At 38.9% G+C, this 12,500-nt stretch overlaps 1 protein-coding gene across 3 annotated transcripts in view; it reads right to left on the reverse strand.

Moving 5' to 3' along the window:
- Positions 1–9,438: 9,438 nt before the first annotated feature.
- Positions 9,439–12,500, reverse strand: part of LOC306836713 (estrogen-related receptor gamma-like) — a 31,568-nt gene continuing 28,506 nt past the window's right edge. For all 3 annotated transcript variants that reach the window (XM_079363947.1, XM_079363946.1, XM_079363948.1), the window contains 2 exons: positions 11,851–12,120; positions 9,439–11,256 (listed from right to left, as the gene is read on the reverse strand). In XM_079363947.1, the coding sequence (XP_079220073.1) occupies positions 11,012–11,256; positions 11,851–12,120 (515 nt within the window). In that variant the 3' untranslated portion in view covers positions 9,439–11,011. The remainder of the gene's footprint in view (positions 11,257–11,850; positions 12,121–12,500) is intronic.

A 12,500-nucleotide genomic window follows, 5' to 3' on the forward strand; every position in this document is an offset into this window, starting at 1 on the left:
CAGTTGCTTAACCCCCTGAGCTATGGTCCTGCTCTTGTCAGTCACCATGAGGAATTATTAGGGTTTTGAATGCATTATATTGCATAACTATGTTGTGGTACACATGGTTTTTGAACAAGTGTTTGGATTTAACCTCTGACTTCTGAAATTAATAAATTAAGATTTGGATATTAATGGGATGAGTTGGCAAGAAAGAGGAAAATTAACATTAATGTACCCTTCGAGGGCCTGTTCCCTAACCACTGAGTCATAGTCTTGCTAACTTTTAAGACCAATAAGAGGAGACTCATCACACTTTAGCAATAGATAAAGGACATTTTTGGGAGAAATTTTCACTAATGCCCTTGCACACGTTGGAATTAAACCTCTGTTTAGATGTAACATTTAATTCCAGGGAAAGCTTCGTAACATATGAGTTACATTCTGTAAGTCTTAGAGCCCAGACATTTTTATTATTGCTTTTCTGGCTCATGTGGGGATCGAACAGCCATTTGAAATTAACATTTGAGGGGGCAGTTGTTTAACCCCCTAAGCTACGGTATGGTCCTATTATGCCAGTCATCAAGGGGAATGATGATTTGAATACTTGGTGGTATTGCATAACAATGTTGTGGTACACGTTTTTCGAACCAGTGTTTAGATTTAACCTCTGACGAGATGCAGTTGCTTAACCATTGAGTAGTTCTTTAGGTCTTTTATTTGTGCAAAAGAATTAAGAATAAAATAAGACAGAAGAAGAGAAGAGCATTTAAGATTCAGAACAGGTAGAACAAAAGAAACCCCTAATGTCTTGTATAAGGAACTCACCTAGCATTAAAATCAAAGCATCTGCTAAGTCTTGTCACAAAATGCAAATAGATGTGTAGGTATTAAAAAGTGTAAAAGCAGGAAGAGAATACACAACACACAAGGGTTGCTGAGAAACTGTTCCTGATGACTAATCCTCTACAACTTTTCAGAAACTGGCCAGCGCTGGTTCTGCAGAATCGATTGTGTAGAAGATCAATAGATCTGAGGGGATAGTGCATCTGATAACCTATACCAAGCTTTGGTCCTTCCATTCTTTGAGATGAATGAGAATAACTGAATTCATCATAGTATTGCGTAATTGCATCGAAGATACAATAGACAAACTAAATCCTGAAACAAGACACTGACGGATGGTTCATGACTCGCTTGTTTGGGCAACAACATGATAGGAAGATCCAAACATTCAGCCTGCATTAAATATTAATTTTTTCCACAAACAACAAACTCCCCAAAAAGCAAGAGTTGCGCTGGCCTAGGAGAAATACAGAAGGCTGAAAAACTCTGACATTTATGCACTTTCATCCAGACAAGCCAGTCCGCAATCTCAGGTGGGTGGAGTCTCAAAGAAACCAGCAAGCCAGCAGTGATTAACAACAAAGCCAAAGACCTAGATGTATTTGACCACAAGAGGGAGCCAAAGTTCTGAAATAGACAAAAAGGAGCAACACGACAAGAAAACTCTACAGGGTGACACAATCTTATCATTAAATTGTAAATGAGATAGATCAAGTCAGTTCTGGGATGAGAAATCTGATCTCTGCCACATCAAACCTATGATTGGATATAACTTTTAACTGACAGTGAGTAAAACACTTCTTAGCCTTATGAAGCTCCATCATCCAGTAAGTTGTAACTTTATCACCCTGTGAAGAGAACAGTGTTAAAAAAACCTACAGTATTATAAGATGGTTTTCAATCTGACCAACATTTCTAAGAAAGATGGCACTCAACAGTATACAATTAATTCAGTAGACGTCGTCCCCTTGAGCACCACCATTAAACCAAAACAAACAACACCTCAGCTATTCTGAAGTCTCTGCTCTCCTCCAGCGACACACCTCCAAACCCCTATCCCCTCACATTCACACAAAGATCAATCAATTAGAGCACAATGCATAAAGCACCATTTCGAGCAAGGGGTGGAAAAAAAATTCCTTTGATCGAGAAGCAAAATGCCATGGTTTGCATTGTTGTGTTAATAGGATAATGTTAGCACACCGTTAACCAATACCTTCACATTGAACATAAATTGACACAGAATAAACGATATCTAAAGACACATAACATCTCAATAAGCAGCAAGTATGTTATTTATTTTTATTTTTGACTAAATCTTGACTAAAACCACTTACGCAAGACCGTCCCAAGACTGCAACAACAGTACAGCTGGCGCTTCTCACTCATTGAAGACATTTAAAGAGACTTGATTTCTGCTGTGTTTGAGTAAAACGTTGCACTAGCTCCATTACCTTTTTTTTTTTTTTACTGTCAGCTGTCATACACATTGCTTTGGCTTTTGACATAATGTTAATTTCAGGAATATATAATATATTTATCAGAGACAATCATTTTAAGAAGACATCCTTTATTAATCTACACACTAGCCTTGTGCTTGCTCGTATTCTTTATGCTCAAAAATAGCGAGAATTGTCACAACCAAAACATGTGGTAGTGTGCAGTAGTGACATGATAATTTCAATAGTGACACAATGGAAAGGTAAGTAAAATCCCATCATTTTGAAATAAATGTGTTTGAAAGTCATAAACTCAGTGAGTTTCTTTAAAAATCATAATTTCAATCATCTATCTATAACAAATAAGCAATTGATAAACAATATTTGTACAATAAATGGTCATGGATGATTTTTTTTATTTACCACAAAACGTGTGTTTGTAATATTCCCAACATCAGGCATATTTTGAGTTAATATAAAGCAATATGGTTGAGAGAATATGATAAAACAATGTAAAGAAAACACTGGTCACCACTGAATCGCTCGGTGTTTTTTTTATTATAAATACATTTAGTTATCAACTAAAATGTTATGATACTGATTGGTTAACTGTATGTTCCATCTCATAAATGATTAACTCTGAAATCAATCTGATCAGTGTCATACAATTTAAAAAGAAGATTGCATCGATTTTGAAGAATTGTATATATTGAAATTTGTGAAAAACATTTTAGAGAATGAGCACCCATTTGACACCCTTCATTCTCGTAACAGTGATGAGAAGGATTCTCTTGCAGGGGCCCAAGCAGTAAGGGTCGAGACACAGGACTAAATTTAAAGAAAAGGTGGGTTTTCATTTTACCCAAAAATAGAAAAACAAATTTAAAAACCCAATTAGAATTAGGCATATAAAATATGTCCATTTCCTTTAACTTTAAATCAAGTACCTGAAATCAATGCAGAACCTTATGCCTCAATCCTTTGGTATGAGGACCACTGGGTCACACCACTCGCTCTTTAAAGCCTCGTTGATCCTCAGGGACAGCACCAATTCAACCTCCATCCTTGGCGAGGCCAGCAGCCGCTCAGGGATCCTGTAACTTGGTTTTTTGCACTCTTATCTTTGCACCTTCTCTCACAGTGTCATGTTCAACGATTTGTTCTCCCATGAGTCTCGTGGAAAACTTCTGCAGATAGATCTCACCTGAAGCAGTTGGCCATCTCAGATCATGGTCTACCAGGTCACTAGACAGGTAAGTATTGCTCATCCACTTCTTTATTCAGCACACTTCTATCACTAGGTAGAAACACCAGGACTTTATGTCCTGGGTCGAAGGTTCTCGGCCTGGCTGACTTGTCATAACAGGACTTGTTGCTGCTGGGCGTCCGCCATGTGCGATAGGGCCAGCTCGTCCATTTTATCCAGCCGCTCTCTCATCTGGATGACACAGAATACAACGTTAACAGATCCCACCCTCCCAGATCTCTTTTAACAGTGCAAATGGGCCCCAAACTCCATGTCCATACAAAAGGAGAGAAACTAGCAGAGGATTGTGGTACTCATCTGTATGCAAAGAGGTAGGGCAGCCATTGATTCCAGTCTGCACCAGTGTTGTTTACAAACTTTTACGCTGGTTTGTGAGTGTAAAATTATGTGTGTCTGTGTGTGCGTGTGTGTGTGTGTGTGTGTGTGTGTGTGTGTGTGTGTGTGTGTGTGTGTGTGTGTGTGTGTGTGTGTGTGTGTGTGTGTGTGTGTGTGTGTGTGTCAGTTATTCTGTTTGTAAATGCCACTCCTGTATTTAGCATCTGCACCTTCAGTCACCTTCTTCAGTCACACAAAAACTGGACTCTACTTTGACTCATGTATGTAACGACGTCACTGGGGAGCCACAGTTTGACAGCAGTGTTACTCATTCTTTTATATATATATATATATATATATATATATATTATTCTGTGTTGTTGTCCATGTACTTACACATGATCATATTAAAGAAATATCCATTGTTTGTTATTGCACACACAAGTAAATCATATATTTCAGGTCAGATCATGCAACTATGACATTGAGTGTAATGTTAATTTGTCCAGCAGATGGCAGTATTCATTGTTTCATTGAGGATTCATGGGGCTTCAATTGCCCATCACAAAATAAAAATAATACTTGCAAGAAAAAAATAACTTCAGCAAAAAGTGCAAAACAAACAAAGAGACTGAGCTCTAAACAATCCCAGTCTGGGCCCTTCAGCTCTATACACTCTGATAATTTACTTCGTGTTAGCTCCCCCACAAGTACAAACAAGAAGAGTTTGCAGCCTAAACTCGACCGGCTTCAGGACCAAAATTAGTAATTCAACGTCTGATAAACTTAAAAATTCACTCGCTAAATTAATTGCTCTGGACTGTAGATCACTATTAGATCTAGTGGTAGAAAATGAGGGTTTAGAAAATGTGCCCAAGATAGCAACATGTGATCCAACTTTCCAACTGATGTACAGAGAGATTATTTCAAACAAGATCCAACAGCTTTATGAAACTGAGAAGCAAGTAAAATTGCATGCATTGTATTCATTCATCCACTAAAATCTTTAGACAGCTTTAGATTGAGAAGTGTTCCTTTTTAGGACAAATATTGGGATGCACTTAAAATGCGATTAATTTCTATTAATTAATTAGAGAGCCCTGAGTTAATTAGTTTTTTTTTTAATCAAGTCCCACCCCTAATTGTTTTATATCAACCTTTGGTGTGACAGTAATCTGTGCATTTTCTTTTGTCTTGTGGTTTTCACTCCTTATTCAATCTGGTGAATACATCAAAGAACAACTTACTGACTCACTCACCATTGAATGGAGTTTGGCTGACTGTCAAACTATGTACTTTAAACACGCAGGGAGGACTGTTCGATGCTTCAGTCTATATTACACTGTTGCTGTTTGGTGCATGTCATCCCCATTCTGTCTTTCCTAAATTTTGTCTCTTTATAGCTGTCCTCTGAAATAAAGGACCATATAGACCAAATATGACATCACATTGTCCTTGGAAGATCAATCCACAGTATCTGTGAAATTGTTATTATTGACCTACCTGGTCTAGAGTTAAACAAACACATCTTTCTCAAGAAAACAAAATGAAAAGTGAGTCTTTCCATTATATGAATATAACTTACTTCATTCTAATGTATTGTGGTAGGTTCAGGAAGTAACCAACACCCAGTAACACCCAGCACCCAGTTTATTTACAAGCAGAAGTCAAATGTCAAACACATCTGTGACTGCAAATCTACATTTGTTAAGAAAAATAGGGTGAATAGAAGTGGCAAGTCCATGCTATGTTTATCATGTTTTTTTATCTCTCTACTGGGATTCTGCCTTGATCTCAATTTATAAAATTACAAATTCTGTGTGCGAGTTCTGCTCTTTGTCCACACGATGGCGATAAGCAACTGCAGCCGGCTGTGTTGTTTGAAGCCGTATCCAGTATAATGAGGAGTAGCTCAATATGCAAGCACAGCTGCAGTGCTCCTTATCTTCAGTCCCAGATATTACTGCACTATTACTGCTGAAAACAAACTGCAGATGCATACTCACCAACATCCCTTTATCTTCTCTATCAGGACAAAGCAGGACAACAGCAATGTGCTGAGGGCCCTGATGTGCAAAGTAGTCACATTTCTCCATGTTTGTCCTCATGTGACCTGTAACTGTACATGTACAGTTGTCCGTCTGCTGCTGGGGGATGATTGAGGTTGACAGGCAGGGGGTATTTGCAGCAATTTGTGGGGGTCTCTATGGAAGTGTTGCCAGACAACATCAAACTTTTAAACCCATGAGCAGCTTCTGAACTGCGATTATGTAAAGTGGCTGGATCAGGACTGATCTGTGGTCTGGCTTTCTTTTTTTATCTCCACATTACTTAGTTAGTTATACATCTCTGTGTTGAACAAGACAGTAGGGCTTCCCACACACTCATATGTTAACATGTTGTCTTGTCCCATTGAATGTCAAAAAAACTCCACCTTTGAATATGTTTTCTTAATATTCTCAGATGTTTGACATTAACTTTGAATATTTATGCATGCAATATTCAAAAACAGAAGACCGTTTCCTCCTCATTGTGCGATTTTTTAAAAGACTTTAGATGAATAAAACACATCTTATTATTTTCAAATAATTTTTTTAATTTTTTTTTTTTTATTATTTATTTATTATTTTAAACAAGGCTTAATTGCGTCCTTAACAGTGCCCATTTGATCTTACAAGACACATTTTGACATGTTATTTTTTTCATATGATGATAATCCTAACTCTTTAAAAGAAAATTACAGTTATGGGTCAAATGTGATCTTAATTTATTTTGAGTTGCTTATTGAAATAAACACCACACAGAAAAACATAGCTACACCGTGAAACCCCTCACATCCCCTCAGGTCTTCTCAGTGTCTTATAATACGAGTATGTTGGCTTTTTTATTTTTAAATTTCTCCGCTCACGAGATGAATAAAGGATTATCTTATTTTATCTCTGTCATGGTTCTGGATTAAGTTAATTAGTGAGACTTAACTGGATCCTAATTTGAAATATATCGCTTTGCTTTGATAACCTTAAACATGTGCAAAACTCCCTTTTATAACTTAACATAACACAAACGTTGCGTGAATGAAATGTAGAAATAAAAATTTTTTCAGAAGCAAGCACATCCTTCAACACATCAAGGACAACTTTCTGATGCTACCTAACAATTATAGACAGACAAAATGATTTTTCAACACTTTCTCTGGGTCTCTTGTTGTTGGTACAACTTGGACACACACACACACACACACACACACACACACACACACACACACACACACACACACACACACACACACACACACACACACACACACACACACACACACACACACACACACACACACACACACACACACACACACACACACACACACACACACACACACACACACACACACACACACACACACACACACACACACACACACACACACACACACACACACACACACACACACACACACACACACACACACACACACACACACACACACACACACACACACACACACACACACACACACACACACACACACACACACACACACACACACACACACACACGCTAACAGCTAATTTGATTTATTTTAACGGACAAGCTCTCCTCCGTCTAATGCCCTAATCAGCATTCATACCTTGGCGTGATGATTCGGGACAATGCTTTTTTATTGAGGAAGTGATCTCACCCTTGAGTGCCAGAATCAGCCTTTTTTTACAGCCCATCTCCTCTGGGCCTCATCCATCACCCAGGTGTCTGTGTGACATGGTTGCCAGACACGCACTAACTCATTTAAGGAGGGGGACATACAGAGATCTATCACTCAACATCACTAACTCACTTACTGACGGCTGATGTGCTGAAACATCTCCATCTTGAACCCTTCACTGAGCTTAAACCACAGGTGAATAAAGACATTAGTTAGCTTCTGTTGATAGATGAGAGGGCATAAAGGACAAATGGTCCCTTTGGATTTTAATTTGTCTCTCAGTGAATCCATCCATCTTTATTCTTCTGGTTTGCAGGCTCTCTTCACCTTGTTGATGTAAACAAGATCACATTGCAATTTTCCCCTGTTATTACTTCTTCTGCACACCATTGCACTGGCTGTTTTATAAAGACAGATTCAACATGGAGATGTAAACTATTTGAAGAGGGGCTTTGTAGCGTTCACATGGCCACAGCAACCAATAGTAAGAGTAGAGCATAGCAGTGATAGCAAACATGTTTAATGTAAGAGTGGTACAAGGAAATAACAGTCATCTCACTCACTATTTAGCATTATTTAAAGTATCAGTCCAACACTGAAGAGTAACATATTGAGCTTTGGTGTATACTTTTTTGTTCGACTTTAAATGTTCAACTGTACAAGGAAGAAATGTGTTGATTATTATTGAAAAGTTTAATATTTTACCAACTGATTGTATTAAAATGTTCTTTATAACACAACTTTGTTCAATCTTACAATTGTGATGTGTCATTACAGCACTCTCACTCTGCAGTTGGTTATTTCCAAATAACAAGCAGACAGCTGCTTTCTGTAACTCAGTTATGATAGACTGAGAGCTAGTGTGACAACGAAACTCTTATCATTTTCAAATCACCCTGTTAAAAAAGTTGTGAGAATTTTGTGTTTGAGAACTTTTAACACTGCATCAAAAAAAAAAGGAAAAAAGAGAAGAAGAAAAAGAGCTGGAAAAAGCAGGAGAGTCCCATTGTAGCATACAAATTTATCTGCAAATACTCTGGGGAAAAAAACAAGATCAACCTTGTTGTGGAGCTTCGTTTTTGAGTCATGACAAAGGTTCAAATGTGGCCTGAAACAGACGAGTCACTGCTTGCTTTTAGCCTAGCTGATAGTTGACTCATTACTAAAAGTGACCAGGCACAGTCAAAAACGTTTTGGCAGATTGCTGACATTTTTTAATGCTTTTAACTGTTCTTGTTCTGATGCTTTAATTCATCATTGCCAAACCACAATTGACCCAATGTGACATGGAGAAATGGATGGAAATGCCAAAAATAAAAGACACAGACTTCCCTAATGTGACTGTTTGAACATTGTTCCGAGTGCAAACACCCGGCCGGGAACAAAATATTTTGATAACATGTGAATTCATGGGATCTTTAAGCTTATAAGCAAAACTGTAATCCTCAGAAATTGGGCTGTAAGCACACATTATCAAAAGCATGGTTTTCTTTTGTTTTAAATTTATTAAGCGTTTAAAAACTGCTTGTAAATGCATATTGGGACATTTAACTACATGCTGAGAGGGCGTTTCTCTAACACAATGGTTGAATGATGAAATGATGAGTCAACTGCCTCAACAGGCATCCGATGACCAGCCCAACCCGGAGCCACTGTTAGACCTCATTACATCATAGCAGTGTCTTATTTTTTTTTACAGCTGTTAATTATAAATCTCCATCCAACTGAGCTCTGATGGCCTGATTGTGCCATATAATGAGCCTTTACTTTGAAGTGACAGTCCATTGTCAGACTCAGTAGAATAGACTGCAGCCACTTACCCGCTCTGAATGGATTTGTTTCAGTTCCTTTCAGTCTTTATTGAGAAAGACGACACTTACATTGTACAAGCGTTGCATTAAGGGGATCATCTTTATTGCCCAAGAATCCACCTGAGAATGAAATACTACGGCACAGCTCATCCAAACAAAGCTTATTTGCATCTTTAAACATCTCCGTTGGCATAAGACAGGACATACAGTATATACAGCAAGAACGTACAGTACATACATTTAAAACAGCATATTGCTGCTGTCAAGTTATCACAAAAATATTATAGTGTCACAGTACCTTGAGTAGTATAAGGTGCCAGACTTGGGCGATGGATTTGTTGGACTTATACTCCTTCCAAGTTCAATCCCTTCCTTTAACGTGTGCACACATAAGACAGATTGGAGATACAACTACTCTTCACACAAAAACACAATAACAGATAAACAGAGCGCCAATACCACTTTCCCCAGACGTTATGGCTAAAAGCAAAAGTAGTGCACAAATGTCATCCTACACACAAACTTCTACCATAGAGAAGACATCAGATGCTTCCCTTTATCGACATTATACAGTATGGCAGCTGGTTAAGGTTATATCTACGGGCCTACAGTAGCTCTACAACATTAGGATATTCAAGTACGTACTTCAATGTTGATCACGTTGTCTTGAATTTGCTATCATATACATGTATGTGTCAGTGCTGTAGAGGAGAAGCTAGTAAAAAAATTATCTTACAGTGATATTTAAAAATCTTTAAAAAAATTATTATGCACTATAATTGCTTTGATCTACTCTCCATGAATGCGACACTAGGAAATAAAAAACAGCAAAAAAACAGAGCCATTTGTAAAATAAATATTACTTTGCTGTAGTCGTATCATAACAGAGGACTCTTTCCCTGAAAGGTTATACTAAAATCAGGACGCTTCTTGTATGATGAGATTCTGATTGCTTATTTACTTGTCTACATATGAATGCTGTGGATGAATAGATACTTGATGCAATACACAACACAGCTGGTATGTAACTTTACTGAATGTCCTACAGGCCGCATTATATTCTTGCGGACATATGCTGGTATTATTGAATAGTATGAGTCTTTACTCTTTGGCAAGACTGACCTCTTCAGACACCTTTTTGAATACAAAAAAAGGACAACATATGAAATAGTTTCAAGGCTTCCTAAATGCACTAGAATGCAGATTAACAGGCTTTAAAATGGATGAAATAATCCACGAGGATCTTCAAGTATCAGGTGTTATTTAGACAAAAGAAGCTCTACTTTTGGCATATAACTGTAAATATCTCTGGAAGTTGATTCCCTCTGCTTTAAAGCAGTTTGTCCCTTCATCTTCAGTAAATTGGAAGCAGGTACAGTATATGTTGCTTAAATTAGTGTCAAAGTCCTTTGACAGCTCCATTGACCTCCATTCAAAGCTTCATCTGGAGTATGGTGCTGCTCTAATAGATTCTCCAGCTGTAGGCCACACAACATACTTCCCAGGGATTGCAGATTCGAAACTTTATTGCCAAAGCTGAAATAAACAAATACAGACAGTGTCAAACCACACCATTACCCGTTATACTTCTCTTTTTGTCATTCCACACCTGTGTTAGGAGTCAGGATAAAGCTAAAGGCTGTCTGTGTTCATGTCAGGCTTTGGCCTCCAGCAGTTCGAGGAACAGTTTGTGCATGGGCACGCGGCCATCCTGTTTGATGCTGCAGAAGTGCTGCACAGCTCGAGCAGCCGTCTGACGGAGGAGAGGGAGAGTCATGATCAGTTTTCCTGCCCTACGAGGGTCCTCTGGGTGGTGGATGGCTTCGTAGTCCTGCAGGGCGCCGTGAAGAACGTCCTGGAGTCTCTGAACCGCCTCCGAGTCTTCGATTTGCATGGAGTCTGTTAAGGAGAGAGGCGTTTTATTTCCTGTCAACGTGCTGGAGAGTTGAGGGTAAATAGAAGTGAACAAAGCAAGAACTCCAATCCTTAGGCAGTGACTCTGTGAGGCGAGCGATAAAAGATCTTCAAATAAGAATCTTACAACAGCGTGGTAGTCACAGACTGTATCAAAGATGTAGATGCAGCCGCACTGACATCCTCCATTTATGATCATAAAAGTGATAAGGGGCAGCTTTTCTAGTCTTCTGACTGCTCGTGCTTTACAGCAGCAGGAGCAACTTCCGGTTAAGTGTCTTTCCCAAGGACCCATCAAACATGTACCTGCAGGAGCTGACCCCTGACCCTCAGGCTGACAGACGACCAACTCAACCCTGGAGCCACAGCTGCCCCGATTGGGAATATGAAAAGAGCCTTCTACTGAAGCAGAGCTTGCTTTTGGTGATCACATCTGTAATTGATCCGGTAGTTGATAAAATATTTCAGTTGTAGACTAAAGTAGCAGCTACTACGATATAGCATTGATATGGTCATGGAGCTAGCATGACAGACAGCGAAGGGAATGAAAATGAGTCTCTTTAATATCTACTATAGTACCTGAGTTAGCCAATGCGATGGCCTTGAGGATCACAAACTCCTCCTTCTCCAGGACCATGGTTTTAAACTTCTTCACCAGCTGAAGGATGGCGTTGTTGAGGTCGAGCAGCCCGGCCAACTTCGATTGCTCCTCATCCATGATGTAGTCCTCGGCATACACCAGCTTTTCCTCCAAGGACAGAGAGCGGAACACCACCCGAAGAATCAAAATCTCCATCCAGCCGCTCTGCAGCAGACTCATCTGGTCAGCCAGAGAGAGGGAGGGGAAGCCTGGAAAATTAAAACAATGAAAATGTGTAAATGACAGCGAACAAGGACGCTCTACCAAGGTCAACAAGTTACTTTTCATTGTTTGTCCTTGTCGGCTTGTAAAAAGACAGCTATATGATACTCTCTGTTGCTCTGAAGGGGCTTTATAAAAATCTGAGAAAATCACTCAGGGTCATTTTGGATTAAACATAAAAGAAAACTTGCTTTGTAGACTCGGGGAATGGATTTACAAAAGTTGGCAGAAGAGTAGTTTTCATTTTTGCGGGAATAAGATCCAGCACTTCGCCCTGAGACTGACCCTAACTTGAAGTGAAAGTCTGGAAGTTTCAGCCAAGTCCTCCAACCTTTTGAAAAGCTGTTTGACAGTCCACATGTTGGCA

The sequence above is a fragment of the Symphodus melops genome, assembly GCF_947650265.1.
Source record: "Symphodus melops genome assembly, chromosome: 1".
Lineage (NCBI taxonomy): Eukaryota > Metazoa > Chordata > Actinopteri > Labriformes > Labridae > Symphodus > Symphodus melops.